This window comes from Sturnus vulgaris, chromosome 5, assembly GCF_052056855.1.
Source record: "Sturnus vulgaris isolate bStuVul1 chromosome 5, bStuVul1.hap1, whole genome shotgun sequence".
Classification (NCBI taxonomy): Eukaryota; Metazoa; Chordata; class Aves; order Passeriformes; family Sturnidae; genus Sturnus; species Sturnus vulgaris.
In genome coordinates this window covers 33,883,532-33,907,412 of record NC_142247.1, presented here as the reverse complement: position 1 = coordinate 33,907,412, position 23,881 = coordinate 33,883,532, and the positions used below count along the sequence as shown (strand labels likewise).

At 40.2% G+C, this 23,881-nt stretch overlaps 1 protein-coding gene across 2 annotated transcripts in view; it reads left to right on the top strand.

Moving 5' to 3' along the window:
* The window catches only part of CHST11 (carbohydrate sulfotransferase 11), a 158,027-nt gene that overhangs the window by 42,797 nt on the left and 91,349 nt on the right, over positions 1 to 23,881 (top strand). For both annotated transcript variants that reach the window (XM_014876954.2, XM_014876953.2), the window contains exon 2: positions 23,384 to 23,469. In XM_014876954.2, coding sequence (XP_014732440.1) covers positions 23,384 to 23,469 — 86 coding nt within the window. The remainder of the gene's footprint in view (positions 1 to 23,383; positions 23,470 to 23,881) is intronic.

The following is a 23,881-nucleotide window of genomic DNA, read 5'->3' as shown; positions in this document are numbered from 1 at the left end:
GGGCTTGAAAACCTGTTTTTGTGCTTTTCTTATGAAAACTACACTAGAAATGGTCTTGATGTGCCTAATTCTGAGTGTGGCTAGATAGGTGCAGATTCTTAGTGATAAATCCTATTATCATTGGCAATTGAGGGAAAGAAAACCAAAGTTTTCACTGTAGTTCTGCCATCAAGACTGGAAAAGCAATTTCCATTTTAGTGAGTGTCCAAGCATGAAAAGATGAAGCTGTTTCCTTAATTATAATTTTGTTTCTCATAGGTAAAATGCTGTTGTATTTTCAAAATTAGGTTTCTTTGAGAATGCTGGTCAGAGCAGTGCTGCACCTCGGCTGTGTGCCAATGCCTGAAGGGTGTGAGCTGTGCTCAGGTTCTACAAGGATTCCTTTCATCTGCAAAGAATAACCTGAGAAAGTTAACATAATGGTAAATAAAATTATCCTGGATGCTGTAACTAACTTGAATTTTCAAAATTGAAGCCTTACTTTAAAAGAAACTGTTCTGGAAAGTAATTAGCCACAGAGGAAAGAGGCAATTTAGCTAGAAACTAGGAAGTACATTTGTGATAAGCAGAGTAAAGAGTCAGTGTGAGCACAGAGTGAGTTCTTGAGTTGTTCAGTAACATTATTGGAGGTGAATAGTCTGGGACCAGAGCTAGCACAGCCTGATTTGAGAAAGATCTGGGCAGATCTCTTTGAAAGAGACTTGAATAAATGAATGTATAAGCAAGAGTGTGTAATGAATTAGTATGTGCATGGTGTGCAGGGTGTTCTTATCCTAGAAGAGAAGAGATCGCTTGATTAAAAGGACAAAAAAAATTCGTTCTTTGGTCTGACCAAATTAATGGTATGGTCTTCTCTCTGTCAAAGTTAAATTAAATTGTAAAAAATAAATTGTTCGAAGTTAAAAGTGTAAGAGAAATGGTCTACTACTGTTCCTCAGTGACTTCCCTTGTCAAATATGTAAAGCTTAGGTTGGTTGTGGTAATCATGTGATCACCACTGGAAGACCATGGTGGGTGTTAGGACATAATTTTCTCTTTTGTATTCAGCCAAGCACCAGCTGTTTAATTGGATACTTTCTGTAGAAACATAAATGGGGCCACAGCAAGCTGTGGGATGCTTAGATGGATTAATTATCTTCTATAGCAAATTTTGTATTCCTATTCCAAGTTTTGCCCTTGCTAAGTATTCTTGTGTAGGTTTCCTACCCTGAATGTGGTGCAGAGATGATGTGAGTCTGCATCTTCCACTTGATTTTTTTTTTTCCTTCTCAGAAAGCATTTTCTCCAAAGGTCATTTCGATTGCTAAAGCTTTCTCCTTTATTCCTGCTTTTAGGCTCTGCCTTGCTCTATGCTATCGGGTTTCCCAGGCTGCTTCTGGCTTTGTGCTCTGGTAGAGTCACTCCGCCTGTATCTGCTGCCTGTCCTCTTTTAATCAGTCAATCCAGCCTGTGCTTCCTCCAGTGTTTTGTCCCAACATGTCTTGTCATTCCTCCTTAACGACAGCTGCTTTTTTTCATGTTTCTTTTTCCTTCTGTCTCCTTTCAGAGCTTGTGATCCAGCCAGTCTGAGAGGACTTGCCCTTTCTTTGATCCCTGTGTGTTCCTGGGAAGTGTCCTTACCTACCTTTGCTGCGTGGGATCTCGATTCATGTCCTTCATTTTTCTGCCTAAAGGCTTCTTCACCAGTTACCACAGTCCTGGCTCCCAGCTGTAGCTGCAGCTTGATGCACCAGTTAGCTGGTTTTCCTCTCTCCTCTTTTCCCTGCTTACCTTTGACCTTCCTTAGTTCTGGCAGTGTAGTCAAGAAAGGGATCTCTTGTGTCTCCTCTGTCTTTATCACAGACTCCTGTTGTAGTAGTTGAAGTTACAGTTCGGATTTGCAAAGTGGAGTATTTTAAATGTCATAATTGTTGATTTTTTTGAAAATAAAACCACTGTAGAGACTATTTCTTCTATTAGTACTTTACATCTTTTGTGATCCAATTTTCGATGGTACTTCTATTTCTTATATTCAGTTCATGTGCTAAGGGGCAGAATGTTGTATCTTTCCATTTCACAGCTTGTGCTATTCCAGTGTCAGGTTTTAACAAGGTAAATTAAATTAGAAAAATAAAATATACTCCATGTAGTTTTTTTAGTTTTTGGTTGTGGTTTCTTTTTTTTCTTTTTTTGTTTAGGTTTAGAAGATTGGTATGTAATTTTAAAGTTCCAGTTTTTTGTGCTGTCATTTGTTTTATTTTTATTACATAGAGAAAGAAATGTCAGTATTTGCCTAGTTATGCCCTGAATCAGAGGAGGAGACAGAACTCCACCCGTTGAACATATTTTTAAATATATCCTAGTTTAAAGCTGCAGTCAGTTCCAGTTTAGACCTTCTGCATGTCCCAGCTGGGTTGCATAGGCTACAGGAGAATGTGCTGCTAAAAAAAATTAAATTAATAGTTTTCACTTTTTTTTTAGCCTAAATTTGGGAGAATTAGTCCAAGATGCAGATTTTCTATATATGTTTTTGAATTGTAAGGATGCCTTTAATCATTTCTACATAAATACGGTTGTTTGTGTATGGCCTCTACCTAGCTTGGTTTTGACAGAAGATGTGGTCGATGTGGCCCATATTAAATACAACCACAGTGACATCACTCCCTATTTTTTGAGTCTTGGATCAAGACTCCATGTGGGAACAAGCCCAAACCCTTTCCTGATGTGATGGAAGTGCAGCTACCTTGTGGCTCAGTCTCCAGTCTGGTGGCCAGAGCTGGCTGTGATGTGGATTGCTGGCTCCAGAGCCTTCCCTGTTCACCCCAAAAACCCAAGCCAGGATGTTTCTGCAGGGGTTTCAGTGCTGGCAGCTTCCTTGTGCTGTTCTGAGTTCTGTCCCACCACACTCCACTCCTTGCTCCATGGATTTGCTTGCTCCAGTGTTTTCCTGGAGCAGCTGCAAAGTCTCCCTCAGCACAGAGGGTTTTGCTCTAGCTCTTTTAGCATTTCCTTGCACATATGCAGCCCTGTTGATTTACACTTACTCGTGATGCTCTGTCCTTTTAAAAAATATGATTTATATCCTCCACGTGTGGCTGAGTTATTTTGGGAAGCTGTAGTTAAAACATTTTACACTGCATTCCTGTGAGGCTTTACTTCTGTCAGGTTTTCAGTGCTATTTGGGGGTCTCTGTGCTATTTTCAGTGTCTTTTCATTTACTACAGGAATCCTGTTTTGGAAATAACCAGATGTTTCAGCACTTGGTGGGATTTTTAAAAAAAAGTATTATCTTTTTTTGTATCGTACATCTTCCCTGCAATTGTGGTTTCATAGTCTTTAAAATAAATTATATATGGACTTATATAAGTTATGTTTTTAGTAAGGGACACATTTTGTTTGCTGGCTGTAGTACATTATTATCCTGTATTAGTAATAATGACTCAGTAACAATTTTGATGGAATCTGTGTGACTAATATTTAACTTAAAATAGGTCAATATTTTTTGTTTCATTTTAAACATTTTGTTCTTATATGATGACTCTTTCATTTTTTTTCTGGTTTTGCTTTGCCCAGAAAGCTTAAGCACAATGACTGCTTGCTTCCAGTAATGACAGGTAGCTGTAAGAGTGGAGGCAGCAGGCAGTGGTTGCTGTTATTTTAAGCAGCATGTCATTCTTTTTGTTAGGTTTGAGGAAAGTACATTTTTGCCTGGACAAGTAGAAACCTAAGTCAGTATTTTCAGTTTTGTCAGGGGCAGTCACTGGGTTTTTAAATGGGAACCAAAATTTAGGATGTTACTGTTTTATTTGTAATTGTTAAGACTTTGGGTCCAAATTCTTGGCTGCTTTAGATTCATGTAGTGTTGTCAAAGTTAGTGGATTTGCTGAGATTTGTATCAGCTGTACATGTGCCTCTGTGCCTTTTGATAGCACTGGAAATCATTAAAAGAACAAGGGAAAAGCTTTGTCCTTTTTTTTTTTTTTTTTCATTTTTTTTAGTCACAGACACCATCACTTTTCTTTCCTCAATTGGAAAGAAACCTCTGTTGGCTCGGAGTCCTATTATGTGCACATTGAGTGATCTCAGAGGGTTCCTGGCTTCCTCATGCAGAGACTTTAATCATCCTGCCAGGGTGATACTTCGTTGCTCTGTTTAATGAGTTGTTCAGGAGAGACTCAGCAGAGGAGCTAGTGGAAGAGTTGGGCACTTGCACAGATTAATCACTCGAGCTCTGCTCAATAAGGGTTGATTAAATAAACCTATTTTATCCATCAGCTTGCTGACCTCACACGGTCTTTTTTTCCTCACCTCGTGGGACAATATGTAACTTGGGCTGAAATTCAGTGAGAAGGGCAAACGAGTGGAAACCCACCAGGTCCTACTACTTGTGCTTAAGCCTATGTGTTGGTAGAGGCTGGAAAAGACACGAATTGGGGCAAGTTTAGAGGTATTTTCCATGACAGACTCATGCAGTAGACACCTGTAACCAACATTACTATGATAAATTCTGCTCGTTGTGATAATGCCTTGATATCTCTGTTTTATCAGTGTGACATCAATCTCTATCTGTATCCCTGATACATGGGTCTGTAGGGTAGATAAGAGGATTAAAAATTAGTTACTATTTCATTGCAACATTGAAACTCTTCTTGAAAAGAGTTGTTTTACCCAGGCTTATTGTCCTCAAACTGGTCCTCTGAGAGGTTCTATCAGTGTGGCTGAAAAGGAACCTGGTGTTGCTTCCTTGATAAAGCTGTATCCCTTGTCTCTGCTTAATTCGTCTCAGACATATTACTGATGCAGTGGGCAGGGTCATAGTGCTCGCAGCATTTTGATAGCTGGGGTTTCGGTGAAGGTCAGAAAACAGGCACAGCTTTCTCTTTAAATCCTCCAATGTGGCAGTTGTCATCCCGTGGCAGTGCTTTTCACCTTGCCTGTCTCTGCAGCGAGCCCACTGACCCATGGAGTCACTGTGTAGGTACTGCTGGCAGTAATTTATCCTGTCACACACGCAGTGAGGAATTCATCATCAGAAATGCGGACTGTTACAGATTTGTGAAGTGTCAGTTTGACAGAATTACTCAGAATTGCTGACAGCTGGCGTCCTTCCAACAGACCAGTAGTTGCTTAGCTGTGAAAAATGGCAGAAGATGGACAAATATATTGGAACAAGAAAATCTGTACAACACAGAAGTGGTGCTAATGTGATATAATTCATAACTGGTTGCTGTTACAAAGAGTCACCTTCAAGCATTCAAGTCTATTCTTCTTTCTTCTCTGGCGAGTGATTTACTTTGTGACAGGTAGCTCAGCAAATCAGATCATTTCTTACCTTGTTTGGTCTTTGTCCCTCTTCTTTTGCTTTTATTTTGAGAGCAGGATGGAGCTGACCAGGCTAAATGCATTTTACAAATACTTCTGTCAGGTTACGGAAGAGCAGCTATTAAACATTAATTTCTAGTGAGGCTGAAGTGGGATTTTAAATATTTAAAGGAGTAATTTATGTAAAGGAAATTCCTACCACTTCCTAAAATGATGATTTCTTATAATTTGGGTTTGGATATCCATAGGCAATTAATCTAAAATTTCTACTGCTGTAGTTTTGCTCCCTTTGCACTAGCTCTTTATATAAAAATATGTTCTCAATACATGCCAGCAGGTCTATATTTTGAGCTAATTATGATTGTCATCCTTATCATACTTGATTACTTTTTCCCAAGGACAGAAATTGTTGGGCAAGTGGCATGGGGGTGGAAATTGGAGCCCAGAGCCATCAAATGTAAGGATGACAGAACTGGGACGCATTACCTGATCACTAAAATGACTCAGACCACATGCAGATGGATTGTTTCCCTTGTTAATTCATGCAAACGTGGCCTGGAGGTTAAAGGAATTGATCTTGAGATCAGGAGGTCTCTGCTGTATTTCCAGCTCTGTCACCAGTTTGTTTTCTGACCTTCAGTGAGTCATGACCGTATCAATATACTGGCATTGATTTTCAACTCATATGCATGATGAGAAGCAAGGGCTTCAGTATACTGATGAATTTGGACTGAAGTGGTAGCCCCAAGGTTGCACAAGAAGACTGTGAGGGAGCCAAAAGTAGAAGCCAGAAGTAAACTCTGATGGGAGGTATCAGTTGTGGGGCACCTTTGCTTCCTGGGCAAGAATTTTGGCTCAAGACTTGAGTCTTGCCCATGGACTTTGAGAAGTGCATATCTACACTTAAGAACAGGATACAAGGTATATGATGATGATGTGAAGGAAGATTATGATGGGATTAGGCACTTCTCAATTTGGATTGGTTAACTCTTGCTAAATAAATAAGAGCTGTTCCTTAGTAATGTTAAATGGAGACAAACAATGATCATAGAGTTGTAGGATATCCCGAGTTGGTATGTAAAGGTTGTTTTTTTTTCCCAGTAGAGAATCTGAAATCTGAGAATATTTTGCTGAAGCTGTTCTTGAATGCTCTGTTTCAGACATGAAACACAGCATCAGCTGTGTTCTTTTGTTTTTCAGTAACTGCTATTTTGCAGTTTAGTAACTCAAAAATTCTTTGGGCCAGGGGAAGAGTCATTGAAATCCCTCATAGTGAAGGGAAGGAAGGTGATTGGCAGCCAGTGGTGAGTGATGTGAGTAGTTCTTTGTGTATGAATCTGAGAAAGACAACAGATTTGCTGCTCTTTCTGATTCCTGAAGAGAGTCATAGCTTTTCTTTTTGCTTCATAGTGGAGTTCTGATTTCACACATTGAAAATTAATCCTGTCTACCAATGACCAGTTTGCTTTTATCTTCCAAATAGATATAGTTCTTAATATCATCTTTTGTCCATGTGGCATTGTTAGGTCTATACTGGGTCTTTCCCCATCTTCTTTTGGCTCAGCCCCACACTTACTGTTGCAGTAAGGGAAGTATTTTTCTCCCCATTGCTGAGAGCAGAGTGGTCAAACTTGGCTTTGCAGAGTGGCCGTGCTCCTCCTGCCTTGGACCTCTCCATATGTCTGTGCTTTCCTCTGGAAGGGCTCTGCAGTGTGGGCAGTGGCAGCCAGCTGGGCGTCTGTGTGACCCAGTCCCTGCTCCCACTCACCCAGGGCTGTGGTTGGGACCCCTGGCAAGGAGCCACATGGCTTCTCTGTGTGCCTCCTTTCAGCTGGGTGCTCCTTCTCACTGCAGAGCACGGGCAGCAGCTCACATCAAGAGAGGCAGGTGATCTGTAAAGTACTGTGCTTTTATTTTTACTCAGTGTAGCCAAGGCAGTGGTTGTGTAACTCAAAAGAACAACCTAATAATAAACCTGTCCTTGCATTCAGAATTCAGGCTGAGTGTCCCTGCTTTGCAGTCACTTCTTGCTGCTGCTCTCTTTTGAAGCAGTTTGGATAGACATGGGCTGCTCATGCCTTTGGCTCCAGTTGGCAATGTGGTACCAGCTCATATTTTAGGAAGTGGCCATCATTCAGGAAAGCTGTTGTGTTCAGCACAGGATTGTGTAATTTGTATTTTTAATAACCTTCTGGGTGTGACTCCATGTAAATTCAGTTCCACTGGTGCCTGTGCAGTGACAGCAGTCAAATGATAGAATTGGGTAAGAAAATGTACAAATCTATTCTGTAATGGCTGTCGTGGCAAAGAGAAAGATAGTAGAATGCAGTTAGGTTTTTGAAGAAGCTTGTTTTATTGTTTTTGGTTTTTTGGAAGCTTTTTTGAATTTCTTTTTTATAGGCATAGCTTCTTATTAGTCTTACTTTCACTTAATCACTTTCTTCATATTTTTTTTCAGGGGAAAGGCCATGGGAAGAGGAAAGGGGTGACTTAGGGAGGAAGAAGTTTTTGCTTTTGCTGTATTCTATACTTCTCAAGTCAGGCAGTAATGCTGGTTGCTGTGATGCCATATCTGTTAGAAATAGATTGCATCATTTGTGACCATTGGGAGTGGCCTGCAGTTCATCCTGCTCATTTCCTCTCAGTGTGATTTGGGGAGCAAGATGCCTTTAAGTGCTTGTTTGAGGTATTAGCCCAGAGACTGTGATTTTACCAAGTGACAAGTGGCAGGGCTGACTGTCACCCTGTGCATGTTTATCTTGGCACCTGGCCTTGATGACTGCTTTTAATGGCTACTTTTTGCTGGGAAGCTGAAAATCTTCCTTTGGCTTTTATCATTTCCATCTCACATACTGTAGTTGATGTGGCCAGTAAAAGGCCTTTTGTATTTCAGGCATTCCCCCCTTTAATCCTGATCTAAGCTTGTTGTGAGGAGTTGAAATGGCATTTCTGGGAAGGAGATTGCAGAGCCTGTGTGACTGGTGTGACCATGTTGTGTCTGGGTGGAGGGGAAGAAGAATGCTGCTTGGGTTTGGAAGAAACGTTTTGGTCACTTGTTTCTCAACATTAAAGACTATCTGACTGTCTTAATCTCCAGTTTAAAGGGAGGGAAGAATTCTGTGTTTTGTTTTGTCTGCGGTGAGCAAACAGATGCTGTTTGAAAAACAGGGGAGAAAGGAAATGAAGTCTTGTGTTTTCTTTCTTCAGTGTTGTCCTACAGATAAAAATCCACGGTGGAGCTTGTTGACTTTTTGATTAGACAGATAGCATTGGGAAACCCCTGGTGCTGGAAACCCTTAGCCATGTGCATGGCTTAACTCTCTTTGGCAGTACAAAGTGTTAACAAGTGAAGGAGAGAAACCCTAAATGTTTGGTTGGGGCTTGCTGTGCTCGTGTTTCACTTCCCCTTTTCTCTTCCTCCACTGTTAGTTTTATTAGGGGTTGACTTAAGGATAGGCCTGACTTGACTGCCAGCTGTTTTTTGGGGAAAGCAAGCTGGGATGAGCTTCAACCTGCCACCAGCCCTGAGCACTGTCCAAAGGGTGTGCTGAGGATTCAGCTCCCACACAGCCATGAGAAAACTTCTCTGAAGCTTCTTTGCATGGAAGATGGTGGGAATGTAACTGCAGCATTTCTACCCTTTTCCACACAAATAAGCATTGATGCAAAGAGCTACCTCCGACAGGGAGTTTGTGAAACAAAGCAGGTTTGGAAAGAGATGGTTGCTGTTGCATTGTCCAAATGGGAGCTGGTTTTTAGCTGTTGCTGTGATGGCGTAGACTTTTGGAAAGTTAGATGATGCCATCAGATGTTTTGAAGAAAGCCACAAGTGGAAGCTTATGGAAGAATTCACACCAAATCCGCAAGCACATATTATTTATAAGACCTTGAACTTTAGCTTAAGACAATTTATTTGAATTTCAGTACTTGCTAGCATTACTGTTTACGAGGGCATGGAGTGACAGGATAAGGGGTAATGGCTCTAAACTGAAAGAGAGTAGATTCAGATTAAATATAAGGAGGAAATACTTAACTGTGAGGGTGGTGAGGAACTGGAACGGGTTGCCCAGAGAAGCTTTGGATGTCCCATCCATGAAGTGTTCAAGGCCAGGTTGAATGGAGCTTGGAGTAACCTGGTCTAGTGAAAAGTGTCCTTGCCCATGGAAGGGGGCTTGGAACTAGATGATCTTTAAGGTCACTTCCAACCAAACTGTTCCTATCATGCCAATCCATTACTGGTATGGTAGGTAGGGAGAGCCTCCTGCTTAAATGGGCATTCTGCAGTGAGGCATGAGGTCCTTGGGGCTGGGCTGATGGAGGGTGCAGGCTTTAGGGTTGTCCTCTGAGAAGGGAAGTAGCATAGTTGCAGGAGAAACAGTGAAATTTTCTTAACATGGTGATCAGAGTATACAGCAAACCACCCTGTGTTTTAATTTCCTCATAGGATAAGTAGAACACAAATGAACATCTGCAGGGCATGGAATTAATCCTGTTCATGCAGGATCTAAATGAAATCACTTGTTACTTTCACCCTGCATTTTTAACTTATATTGCAATTAGCTTGGGGTCATCAGAAGCACTTATTTTCAGTTTCACTCATATTCTCATCTACAGTCTTTGTATCCCTCATTATTTTGTGGTCAGTGTAAAACAGTAACAACAACAACAAAAAAAAGAGATAGCTAAGTTCTTGACCAAAATTAGTTGGTGCTAGTGGTTTGAATGTGATTTTCCAAAGTATGCATATTCAGCTGTCCTTTGTAATTAGCACACATTTTGTGGTAGCCACAAACACAATAGTAGAAATGCAGTTTCAGCAAGGTTAATAACAGTGGGGTTATCAACTTGTGGTGTTACCATTTTCTTTTCTATTTGGGGTTCCCATTACAAAAAGCATTCAGAGCTGAGGTAGAATTAATAGGCAGTCTTGATTTCTAAGACCATTTGTATTTACCTGAAACTTCTTTCTAGCACTGATTTTAGCTGGGGCACAGTCTTGATGGGAAGAGTAAAATTCTTATGCACCCTATCAGAAAGTAGCCTGTAAAGTCTTGGAATACTTTCCATACTCACAGCCTTTAATTGTCTGAGGAATGACTGCTCCTTACTTAAACATTTGAGATAGAGAACTGGAAGTGAATACGTAAAAAAGAAAGGAAAAGCTACTGTTTGTTGAGAAATGGGAAAGCACTCGGCAACATCGCAGCCAAACATCTCGGCTGGTTATGCCTTTGTGTGCTTGTGACAATGCACCTGGCCTTGAGCTCTGCCATCTTTCTGGACTGTTTTAACTGCAGGAAAAACAAAGCCTCGACTAAGAGCTGTAAATAATGCCAGTCATGCCTTCTCACCTTCTTGCACTGTAACTCTTGGCCTTGTGATTTGCCTGCTGTCTCTCAAGCCTCTTGTTCATTATTTTGGATTTCAGCTGATGCAGAGCCCCTGGGTAGATGGTGTCTCCTGGGAGTAGAGCAGGGGAATGTGTGGAGTGACAGCACTGAGCTGGGAATGGGGCACTGACATGATGGACCAAGTCTGCCAGTCTCAGGGAAGGGAGTAAAATCTGAAAACCGAGGGGGACACATGGGACAGGGCTCTTTTCTCTTTCCTCTTGAGCAACAGAAGCCAAGTCCCCATGACTTCAGCACATCTTGTCCTCACCACCCCTTGCTCTGTGTTGAGCAGGACGCAGGTTCCTGGCATGGTGGCCAGATTAGGGAGTAAATTAGGATTTTTCTCGGCTTGTTGCTTTAGAGGGTGGAAGAAGGGAGTTGGATTGTGGTGGAAGACTAGGAAAGATGAGGGAAGAGAAATGGAAACAGCCTAAAAGATTGGTAGAGGCGTGTAGGGGCAGCAGAGTGCCAAAGGGAATAATTTGAGGGGAGAAAAGAAAAGGTCAGAGAGGAGTAAAGAGAGGATAAAGATTCCAGAAAAAATAGAATAGGTTTTGACAGGAAAATATTATGTCAAGAGCTTGATTAAATAGAGTAGTTGAAAAGTCGTGTGTTCTGGAAAAAAAAGGTTATTCAATGAGAGACTGCTATTAGATGAAAAATTCACATTGCCATTTTCTCTGAATATTACTTAAGCTTTCATTCTGGGAGCCGTGTAATGAAATAGAGAGAAGCAAAATACAGAAAACGGAAAGGAGAAACCAAAATAAACTGCTATTTCATTGTTGCATTTGAATAGTAGAACATAAAGCAGCATTTTACAATTTTTGAAAATTGTTTACAAAATTAAAAAGCAGCATCTGGCAGTAGGTTAAACACTGGTTTGCTGTGTCAACATCAGTAATGCAAGTATATACTCACTCATGTATGTGTGCAATCTAGTCGCTCATATCATACCTGCACAAGTAGCTCCATGTAAGCACACAAATGGTGTCCTTCCCAGCTGAATAAAATTATTTCATTGCTTTGCCTGCTAAGGACTCAAGCAGTCAATCTCAGTAAATCTTCCTTTCACCTTTCACAGTTCAGGTGCAATTCCCAACCACCCAGAAGAACAGAGATCTGTTTGAGTTCATGGAGCTGAGATGATTTATCTCAGCTTGGAAAGGGATAATGTGTGACAATCTCTTTTTGTAAATTTGAAATCAAATCAGCTTTTTTGTTTTCTTCACTTGTTGTGTTCTGTTATTTAACACAGCTTTTACATACAGTCCTTGGTAAAGACTGATTAATATTTAATAAAGATAAATGGAGTTTTCAGAATAAAGTGTAGGAATTGCCCCAAAAGCAGCAGCCATCTGAGATAAGAGTGATCAGGAGGGAACAATCTGCCATTCAGCTCTGTGGCTGGAGAAAGCATCACTTAGACTGTAATTTTTATTCTGCTCTATATTTTAAAGCTGAAAGTGTAAAGTACTTTCAATTAAAATGCAGTTTCAATGTTTCAGCTCTCAAGAACTTGTGATAAAATTAACCCATGCAGGGTTGAGAGCAAAGCAAGACTGGAATACATCACAGAAGTCTTCTCTGCAGCCTTGGAAGGTTAAAGACGGGCAATGAACCTAAATATCTTTTCAGAAAAAAATTGTTTTAAAATTAATTCACCGAGCTGATGACCCTCTTTGTTTTAATGATACAATATTTGGAAGTGAGAATTACTGCTATACAGGTGATACAGGAATGAACAACCCAAAAGTTAAATTGGCACGTGAATGCATGTCAATTTGGCACACATATTACCGATTTTAAAAAATTTGAACAGTTTGTTAAAATAGCTGTAACTGGGAAATCATTACTAAGCAGATACATTTCCCATGGGATCTCTGGGGGACCAGAGTTTGGGCTGATGTTTGTTAAATATTCTAATTTATCATGCAGAACAAAACATTCTCGTTTATTGATCAAATTTACAGAGGATGCAAAAGTTAGGGCAGTGGTAAATGGAGAGGAAGAGAACTGCAAATCATTCATGCAGAATTGTGAATACCCAGTGACTTGGGTGCCAGCCCAGTTTTAGTCGTTTAACAGCAGTGAATGCATAGAGCAGTCAAATTTAGGTGGTGCTTACTTAGTAAAGGACCCTCTTTTGCTGGACTGGAAAGGGTTTGGGGTGATGTTTCAGCTGGCCTGCCTGCTGCCTGGCACACAGGAGAGCACATGAGGGTGGGGGACTGGGCCAGCAAGGGCAGGTGACACTTACTCATCCTGTGGGTCCTGCCACAGCTCTTGCTGTGTGATGTGGGGCACCCTGGTGTCAGCAAGCTGCAGTGCCACCTCTGAGTGTGTTCAGGAGAAAGGAAGGAATGATGAAGTGCCCAGAAAACTTGACACAGAATAAAGGGAAGTTAGAAGGTGCCTTGATTGTGAGTTACATGCATAGAGCTGAGGAGACAGATGTACCACAAGAAGGTGCAGATAGGTCACATCAGCTTAGCAAAAGGGTATGGCTGGGGAGGAAAACTTGACATCAAATCAGTTTCTCAAGATGTTTCTGTTCCTGGCAAATTTAGAAACAAGGTGAGTTGTCTTTCTGAAATATGAACTATTGCTTATCTGGGAATTATTTTAGGAAAATCTTCTGAAAAGGGTGCTTTCCTTTGTTTCCTCTCTTGCTCTTTCTATCCTTCTCTGCATGAGACACACATCACAACAGCAAGAACAGCATTTGTTCCCTACAGAAGAACTTTCTGAGTCCATGGCTCTGTCAACCAGTTTTGTTGCCTGTCTCTCCTGAATGATACTGTCAGAGAGATCCTGGATTTTAGCTACTTATTGGTCACCATCTGCAGCACTAACAGAGTTTCTCAATGCAGTTGGCAGGCTGTTTTACTGAAACTAAAGCTTACTATTTTGCATACTAATTATTAAATGTTATTATTAACAGTAGAGGTCACATAAGTATCCAGTATTCTGGAGCCTTAGAAACTACGTGTTGAAGTGCTGTGTGGTTCCTTCATTCCCATCTAATGCAGAGGAAAGCCACTTGCCTCATGCTATTTGTGCATGTTGCTTTTATATACATATAGCATATCCATATTATTTGGAGGAAGAGTCCCAATCAATTTAAAATGTTTAGTCTGTCCTATTCGTTAGTGATACCAGAATATGTATCTTTTGCTACTGCTGCCTTTTCTGGTTCCCCTTTGAATGCTGTCATTGGAAATGAAATCACAGAAAAATCGTTCCTCGTTCACTGTTTTTTCCTTTGGGACGTGCCTTCAGGAGGTGGAGTTGGTATTCTTGGCTCATCCGCTTGTGTATGTGTGAGGCATGGCTGCATTTCCTCACTGAAGACTAAAGTCCATCAAAAGGTTTTAATTAAAGTCATTGAAATGACGGGGGCAATGGGAGGAGACAGATGAAGGGAGTCGGACCACATAAAGATAAGCAAGCACTGAGACTTCGTGCATTCACCATGCTGAATGGTTTTGTTGTGTTTTGAGAATTTTTCCTCAGAGAAAGACAGATCCAGAGTGCCTCACCCAGAGCTGACTGTAAAGTGAGGCTCTATAATGGAAATACAGATTATGCTAATTGAGATGAAGTTTTATAGTGCTAATGTGTATTTTACTCTTCTGTGTGGTGAAGTGCAGTCTGGGTCTGAGGGAGCTGACAATGTCCTATTCATATGTAAAATGTTGTGAAGGATCTGTGGTTTGGGATATTTCAGAAGTGCCACATGAGGGGATTCATACATCTGAAAGCAAAATTACCCGTGTACACTTATTGCTAAAGGAGAGAGGAGCTTGTGAAAGCTTCCCAGCCTCCCTGTGTGGATCCTACTGGAAGAAGGCAGGAGTGGTGGAGAGCTTCCATGGTCCAGTGGGGCAGGACATGGGGCTCTACAGAGCTGGAGCTGTGCTGATCCCGGTCAGCAGAGGCAATAAACAGCTGCTGGAAAAGTCAAAGAAACCCATTGCATCTCTGTGCCTTGGGATTACTTGGAGTTTAGAAGTATTAAACAGAATAAACTCTTGGAATAAGACAGTAAGCCCAGCTGTGTCTTAATTATTAGTTCGGACAGCTTTCAAATCACAGAATCAGGCCTTTGCTGCCTGTGATACTTTCTTCTTTTAATATCAGCATTTGGCCTTCACATTGCCAAGGAAGTAGCATCCTTAATTTGTGAGAGCTCATCTGCTTATCCAACAAGCTGCAGTCATAATCCTCTTTGCCATAATGAATGACTGCTCTGGAAGCGATTACTGCAGGATTTCATACTTTCTTTTCTGCTTATCAAATTCTTTAGTGCTTCTTTTTTGTAGAGAAAATTGTTGTTCATAAATCACAGTAAAGTATCAGGGGGCTGTGACTGCACTAAAAATACCAGGGGCACTGCTTCAGCGGTGGTAAATCTTGTCTCTCTGGACACGTTGCTAGGACAGGAATGACCTGTGTCCCCTGGTTTCTGTTTGCCAGGTCAGGTGTGCGTGCACTGCTTCTGCCTCAAGTTCAGAGACCACAGCTTTGAGCCTTTCATTGCTCCAGGTTAAAAAGATTGCTGCAGCTCTGTTTTCTATTCTGCTTGGCTTGTGAGAAGACTTGCTGTGCATTTCAGTATATCCATTGCAAATATGATTTGGTGTTTCATCTTCTGTTCACATCTGTTGAAGAGTAGCAAAGAAACAGTAGCTCAAATAGACTGCAGCTGCGGCAGCCATCGTTTTCATTTTGACTGTGATTCAAGATAAATGCTTTTAAAATTACAGCTTTCTAAAGAAACCTTCCTCCTTTAAAGGTTTGTCTCTCCCTCTTCTTTTTTTTTTTTTTTGGTGAGCTCATAAATCATTTTTGTTAAGAAGACTGGTAGTAACAGTGGGATGGAAGTAGTGGGAAACTTAGAAAAAGAAATTCAGCTTCTTATTTTTTTAGGACAATGCAAATTTACGGCTTTTCTTCCCCCTACATTTACACAGTTTTCTTTTGAACTTACATCAGAGAGATGGGATATAGCCAGCTATCTACAAGCTTGAAAACTAGGCTGATAAGAAGAACAGAGTAGAGCATTTAGCTTTTTGCTCTAAAGATAACCCAGCAGCAGATGTTCCTGCTGATGTTGTTACAGTGAGTATCTAGAAATTGGAGGAAGGCATGTTTAGAAACCTGTAAGCCTCATTAGAAATCTTCCTACCTTCCCAGATAATTGCAGTCTCATTTGGCAAAACACATGCCTGACTTCTAGTGGAAAAGTAGGAAAAAGAGTAATGTCCAGAAAGAGTTTTTGTTTCCATTTAATGTACTGGGTTTAATGTACTGTCCCTTCATGCAAATTCACAATGCACGTTTGTTTGCAAAATACATATGGTTCAAGTCATAATTCCTAAGATTCTAACTTCATTTGTAGAAAGTTGCATTTTTGATGGAAAATAAAAAGGAAACAAATTATTAACTTGATATAGATGGTAATTATTTATTTATTTCTGAGCACTTAGAAATAGTTCAGCAAGAAATCTACTGTTTTGATCAATATTTTGTGACATCTGGCTTTGCTAATTGGTGACATAAATTACAGCATTCTCAGAAGTGAGCAGACAGCTGAGATGGTCTGTGGTCCATCTAAAATGGACCTGTGAAATATTGTGATGCTCCCAGATCTGTGTTTCATGCCAGAGAAAACAAAGTTGTATCAGAAAAGTTCTGGCCAAATCTAATATAGTTTGTAGTTTGCACTCACAAAAACTTGTGGCATTTAAAGAAGCCTGTGTGTTTGAGATAAACAAAATAGAGCTCTCCTCTTGGGAGTACTAAAGCCTGTGGAAAAGTCTCTTGATTTAGGTATGTGGATAAATTCTTCAGACTTCTAAAGAAATGCTGTATAGATTAACTTTTTTTTTTTTAATTACTGGAAAAAAGTTTCTCATTGTTCATTAACGGGAAAGATGCTGTGCTAATTTATGCCACATGCAATGTCTGTAGGGTGACCAAGGATCTAAGTCTATGCATAATTTCACCCAAGGATATTAACTTCCCCACTGTGCCCAATTAAATCCATCCCCATGCTAATCTGAGAACAAACAGGATAAAATACAAATTTATTTCTGGAAAACTATCTAAAGCAAAAAGGAATTAAATATCTCTCTATTCTTTGGAGGATATTTACAACTTTTTGTAATTAGTGATTAGAGCCAAGAAACAAACGTTGAGACTAATTTCCTTACTGTGGATTTATTTCATGTAACCTCAACCATTCAGGGTTGCTGGTCAGTGGAAAGGAGAGGAGCCATCTCCAGAGCCCCTTGGGGTGGCCCATCTCTGCAGGAGTGGCTCTCTGATAAATGTAGGAATTTAAATGAGTAGCTTATAGAAATCTCACTTCCTAACATGAATTCAGACTGTAGCAATGAATAGGTTTGATGGAAGTTTTTAAGGTCTTTGCCTCTACTTTTCTGACCTGGGAAGTGAGCACTGTTACCTGGCCCCATAACTTGCAGCTTTCCTACTCTTCTCAGCTATAATCATTTCACTAAGGTGTGATCTCTTCTTTTTTTCTTTTTTTAATCCTTTGCTTTTATTGTATCCATTTTTGTATGTTTCTCAGGCTAATTAAACCCTTGTTTTTGTAATTATTATTTTGTAAGGTAAAATCTGTTCTCCATTGATATAAAGGAGAATTGTCACATTCTCTGGGTTTAAGACTTCGGCATGCTTATATACAGTATCTAATCTGATTTTTACTTTCTAAATATAGATCTCTCAAGCTCCAAGGAAGAAAGCTGCAGTGTTGCCTTAAGAAATCAAAAGAGGCCAGACAAGAGTTTAGTCATAAATCCTTGTACCTGTGGTCTCCAGATGAAGGACCAATAATTTAGTCTAAAATCCTGAGCTGAATGTAGAAAGCACAAGGCCCCAGATGTCACAAGATGTTGCTATCAATCCACTGATCTTTGTGAGCCCCTGCTGAAGGATTAGTGTTCATAAATCATTGCCTGGAGAGCTATCTCAAAGTCTCCTTACTCAGGCTTTGTAGCCAGTGCTGGTGACAGTATTTGCATTCACTCCTCATGTTCCTGGTTGCTGATTAAAAATTAACCCTTTCATACCATTTGGTGTCCTTTGCCTGATTACTCTGTAGAAGGGAGCATAGGAATTTTAATGACATTTGAAATGAGTTAGACTTGTCGTTGCTGAGTTTCCTGTTTTGCCTGTGGTTTAAACTTGGCTGGAGTCTTGCAGAGCAAATTGTTGTAAATTATTATGGAAGACTCGTTTTCCTGAAGCAGAATGAGCTGTTTACTAATCACAAGCTTGTTCAGCGTGATTTTAGCTAACTGTGTGAAAGGTATGTGGACAAGATGTTCCAAACTGAACAACAAAAACCAAAAAATCAGTCCCAGACCTCCGAGGAACTCTGAGAAAGGGCTACTTCCTTGGGTCACTTGCTTCAACTCTGCCCTGAGTGTTATCATGCTTCAAGAGCATTGGATGTGCAAAATGTTGTTGGATTGAATCTTGCTTGATTTGTATTTGGATACAACCAGTTTGCCTTGAGCATAATGTCTTGTCAGTACAGACAGAGCATTGTTTCATAATATGATTTATAGAAAAATGTTTACAATTGGGCTATGGATGTCTCACTGTGCTTAAGGTGTTTGGTATAGTATGGAAATATGTATAGCAATGCTTTGTCCTATATACCAAATAGAAGTATTTTCTGTGCTGCTTTGGGGTCGTAGCAGAAATCTATGCAAGAAAAACCATGTCCAGGTCTTTAGCTGAAGAGAATCTGTGAACTTTCAGTATGGGTATGATTATTTATTTTTGCTTTTATTTAAAAATTCAGGAAGTTTAAAGGCAGTAGCTTGTGTAAACATGGCTAGAGATGGCAAAAGTGTAAGTAATCATTTTGGTGCTTGCCTCGACCAATTGGCACTGATTTTTCTGTCTAGAAAAGGTTGGGTAGGGAACGTTTAGGTGAATGGTCAGCCCTAACCCAGTGGGTTACAACTCAAGGAAAAGCTACTATGTTATGTACCTGCTCTTTGCTGTCAAAAAGATGCTTCATGGAAAGCATTAACTCTGGCCTGAAATTAGGGGTGGTTGGGCAGGAGGAGAGCAATGTGTTAGTGGAGAGCAGTGTACTTCAGGCAAAAGAAGTTACCATTTTCAGCCTCTCATGCAGAAATCAGACCAAAAATGAAGAGAAATTAGACCAAAAAGAGGAATATATTGGACTTTTTTCTTTAAAAAACGAACAGGATCTGATCCTCAACCAGAGTCTCACCATACTGCTGCCAGTGCTTACTTTTTCTTCCTCAGAGAAAACTTGTATCCCAATAGGAGGAATGAATTATGTATTTCAGCTTTAAGCAATGCTGTATTAGGGAATTTTGTTCTTTGTACTTTAGACCAGTATAATGAAAAGTTAAATATTAATATGTCCTCAGAACTTTTCTCAAATATTTGTAATATGAGATTTAATTTAAGAGGCAGTGAACAGAGGTAGAATTTTTACATTTGGCTTTTGTTATCATGCCAGTAATTAGAATAGTCCAAGCAATATAAATGAAATGGTACCAAGTAGGGAGACAGTTGCTAGACAGCATCTGGGGACCTTTTAATATACAGAAGTCTTGGAAACTGGAGCCTCAGACATCTATGAGATAGTAGAATGGCAGTGATAGAGATGGCTGCTGAATGTGTGCACCCATGCTTGAAATGCCACTTGTTTGTCTCTCTCTGTGTTGAAGAAGAAGTGGCAATTATTTTGTGTCTCTTCTAGCAGAGTCTCCTCTGGTACTGAATCCCACACAGACTTGTGAGAAATTGTTTGATTTGTCCTTCTGACACTTCGTGAGAAGGTCACCTTTATGGCTTTCGGTCTCCAGAAATCATGGTTGCCATGATTTCTGCCTGACCCCCTTTCACTTTGTCTAGGTAGTCCCAGTGTTCACATACATTTTAGGCCAGTGATCTCCCAATAGAAGTGCTACCATGTCGCCTGTCTCAGTTTTTTGTAGCTCCTGGTAGGGAGAGGCAGAAACTGTATTGATGTGGCTTCTCATATTCAGTATTTTCTTCAGAGGTCTCCCATTCTGGCATGGGGTCTTTGTAGGTTACCAAGTGCATTAGAAATGCCTTCTGCCAAGGAGAGGTGACAGATTAAGCTGAGCTCACATTTTTCCATGTGGATGATCTTCGGAGTTCTTGTGCCCAGTGCACTGCTATTCACAGGTCAGATTCCTGCTGTTGCTACTGATGGGTCTAAATGGAGTTTTCTGGAAGTTGAAGCTGTGCACAGATGCTTCTGTTCTGAGATGATTTAAGGCTTACACACTCCTCTCTGTGTATGCATACACAGCTGATTGTTGTGTTGATAAGCAGGGCTGTTTATCTTCCTCCTTTGAGAAATTGAAATTTGGTGCCTAGATAGCGTCCTCTACAAACTTCCTTATTGGATTCATAACTAGTGGTTCCACACATATTTTAGCAAGATGGGCCAAGACTGCAATTTTTACAAATCATTCTTGGTGATGGAACAAAGGTCTTGTTTTTACAGCTCTTATATTTAAGTAACAAACTCACGATTCATCCTGTTACTCACGCTCCTGGCTAACTTCAGGGGATTCATGTTCTTGCTGCACTTGTAGCATTAGCACTACTCTTGAATCATTAAAGGCACTGAATGCTGCTGATCTTAAAGGTCTTTTACAACCTAGACAATTCTAAATTTCTTTGTCAGCTGCTTCACACTCTTGGTGTGTTTGAACGTGATCTTTTGAACAGTTCTTGGATCCATGCATATGCAGTACTTATCATTAGACTATAATTAACTGTAATTATGTATGGAGATCAGCCCCAGCCATAAAATGTAGATTTTAGATATTTACTATGCTAATAAGATTTGGTGAGGATAAAGGGCTTGATTTTTTAATTTTCACTTCCACAATGGTGTGACGGATCCTTAGCAAAATTGTTGTTAAAATTAGTAGAGCTGCTGTTACCCTCCATACTACAGTTTTTCTTACTGCATATTGCTACAGGCAAGGTTCAGGCCCAAAAGGTTTTGTAATTGGCATAATGAAGCACTGCCTCAGAGAAGCTGAGACAGTAGAAAACAGGTTGCAGGAGCCCTGAGAGATAAGTGTGCCCACAGACATGCCAGAAAGTGTTTTGAACTGTATGAAAACATTCCTGGTAGTTATTCACATGAGGGCAGTTGTGCAGAGAGTGCAGGTGGGATTTCTGCTGAGGAAAGGGCAGTATTCACCTTTATTTTGATGCTGCAGTTAAATTCCAGGTACAAGTACTTTCCAGGTGTGCACAGATGTGCTCTGTACTGTTATATCAGGGAGTGCTGTTCCTGACATCAATAAACAGGAAACCAAGTGTAGTGTTGCTATGCTAACCCCACAGTCTGATTCCAAATGCTTTTTTGAAAAAAACAAACCAATTAAGTAATACTGGAAATTATAAAATAGGTTGAATCTCCTCTATGATTAAGACTCTACATTAGCATTTAGCCTTTGCTGGGGAGATAGCTTTTTTTTTTTTAGCTGTCTATTTACATCTGGAAACAAATCTTTCATGTTGTGTAAATAATTTAATCTTTATTGCTGTTACTGCTGCATATAATGTGTTGATACCTGCTGGCTAAGTGAAGCAGGAAAGGATGGATACATTTATGCACGGTACTATTTATTGTATTTAATAGAAATGAAAATTGAAATAACAAGTTAGGGAATGCCACACTAGAAGTGTTATTCTTCTTCATTTTAGGACAAAGCATCAGTGTTGCAGGACCTTAGTTAATTCACAGTTTAATGAGCTGGATACACTTAAATGTTCCCCTTTCCTTTTCCCCCTGCTGAGGTGTTTTAATGTGCTTTGCCCTAGAGTAGAAAGCTTCATTTTGGAAAGGTTTCTTTATTGAGGAAGAGGCTACAAAATGATTTTTGTACCAGTTCTGGTACAAGAGCATGGAGGGGGATGAGGTGGACAGGAGCTCTGTAGTTAGAATGACTGCTGAATGTCTCATGTCCTCACTTGAATATTTTCTTCCTAAAGCCATTACCAGGCTCTGGAAGTTTACACTACTGTGAATTATTTTTAAAGCTTTAACTTTTTCAAACACATTGTAAGTTATCTTTTAAAAAGGCACATTAGCACAGAAATGGAGGAATCACAATACTTGTCTGCATGATTAAAAATGCTCAGAATTTAATCAGGTGCTCAAATGTGTCAAAATTATTGCCTCTACTAATATTACTGTCCTAATTGTGAAGAAAATTGAAGCCAGTTTGTTTACTGAGTATGTCTGCCTCCTGCCACAGGACCCGTGGAATCTGTCTGCTTAGGGAAAAAGCAACCCAGCATGTTATTAGATAATTACCTCCTATTGAAAAATAGATATGAAGTGAGTGAAGGAATCAATTATGTTTCCAGATTGGACTGTATACAGTTTTCTGTGGTTTATATTACGTGATGTATCAATTATGATTGTGTATTGGCCTCAGGGTTAAAACATTACTGGACTGTGTTTTCTGATACAGACAGTGGGCTTGAAGCCCATGACACCACGTCTGCAAGTGGTGCAGCTCATTGTTCTAGGGCACTTCAATAGTTTCTGGTTACAAAATGTAGCAAGAGGTGGTAAAAACATGCCTGACTAGGCTTAACATGATGTTCCCAGCAGGAACATCTCTTTTTCCTTTTTTTTTTTTCTGTTTTGTCTTAATCAAATGTTGATGAGACAATCTTCCCTTGCTGCGATGTCGGATGTGGGTGTCTGACAGCCTGGTGTTCCTTCTGTAGTTCCCAGGGCGAGCTGGGGGCAGAAGAGTATGAGCAGAGGATGGCGTGGACCATGTGAGATGAGAAGCACACCAAGCTCTTGTTTTCCTCCTGACTATAGAAGGTGGTCAGAGCTGAATGACTTCTTACAGAGTTTTATAGCCACAAAGGTCTAAATTGAAGCTGATGGTCTCCATCCCTGGTGGGGCTCAGGTCTACTCCTCGCCTGAAAAATTTGTCATCCAAAATGCTCCTTGATCAGACCTTTGACAAGCCTTTGGTTTGAAAACAGCTGGTCTTTAATGGTGTGACAAAATGCACGTTGTTGCGGATCAGTCAAATTTCCAGTTGTAATATGTAGAGCAAAATTGTGGCAAGAAGGGCAGCAGTGTTTGATTTTTATGTGTGCTGATGAGTTCTAGGATCTGATCTGTTCTAGGAGAAACGGAAGAGTTAGGTCAAAAGCTTTAAAAGAATGTATTTTAATATGAGGTTGCTGTGTACATCTGTGTTTAGGCTGAGAGAGGCTCAGACATTGCCTCTCAAAGGTGCTGATTATAGGAATCCATCCAACTTCTCCCTGATGATCAGAGAAGCAGGTATCTGGCACTGCTGAAAATTGTAATGCTCTGGTCCCCATGCTTGAATTTTTGTGCACCCAAATTGAGAGTTGTTGCATAACAGCTTTTATAAGGGAGCTTTTGTTTTCAGTAACTTCCAGAATAGATGAAGGATTTAGCTCTTGGACAATTGCTAGTGAAAGGAAAATCGGGAGTTAAGTGACAACACCGTCTAGAATCGTAAGATCTGTCAGAAAATCTTTCCTTGCTGTAGGTATTGCAGTTGCTTTCTCCTAACCAATGTTGCTAACCTCTACTAATTTCAATTTCCCCTTGCAGTAATGCGTAGAAATCCATTTGGGATGGACATTTGCTGTCGGAAAGGATCCAGAAGCCCTCTCCAGGAACTGTATAATCCCACCCAGGTGAGTGTCCTGTGGCTATAATTAAGCTTCCCAATCCAGCATACAAATACAGTCTCTTTTGATGATATTTTTTTCTTATTTATATGCAACAATCAGCTGCCTTTTATTCAGGAGAACTTATCCTGGAACCCGCAGGTTTTAGTTATAACGTTCTACAGTTTGAGTTAAAAGCCTGATTTTTAAAGGCTTTTAGTCATCGTAATGATGTGCACTCCTCCAAAATATTTTCTTAGGTACCTAAAAGCCTTAAAAGAGTATACTTTTTAAGTAGCTAGAAGCTACTTATATATACTTACATACTTTTTATCTAGTTAGAAGCCAAGGCATTGTGTTGACACAGACTGGCAGTGTGGGGTGAGAGAATGCAACATGATCTACATGAGACAAGGAGTGCAGTAGGACTGTAAATTGC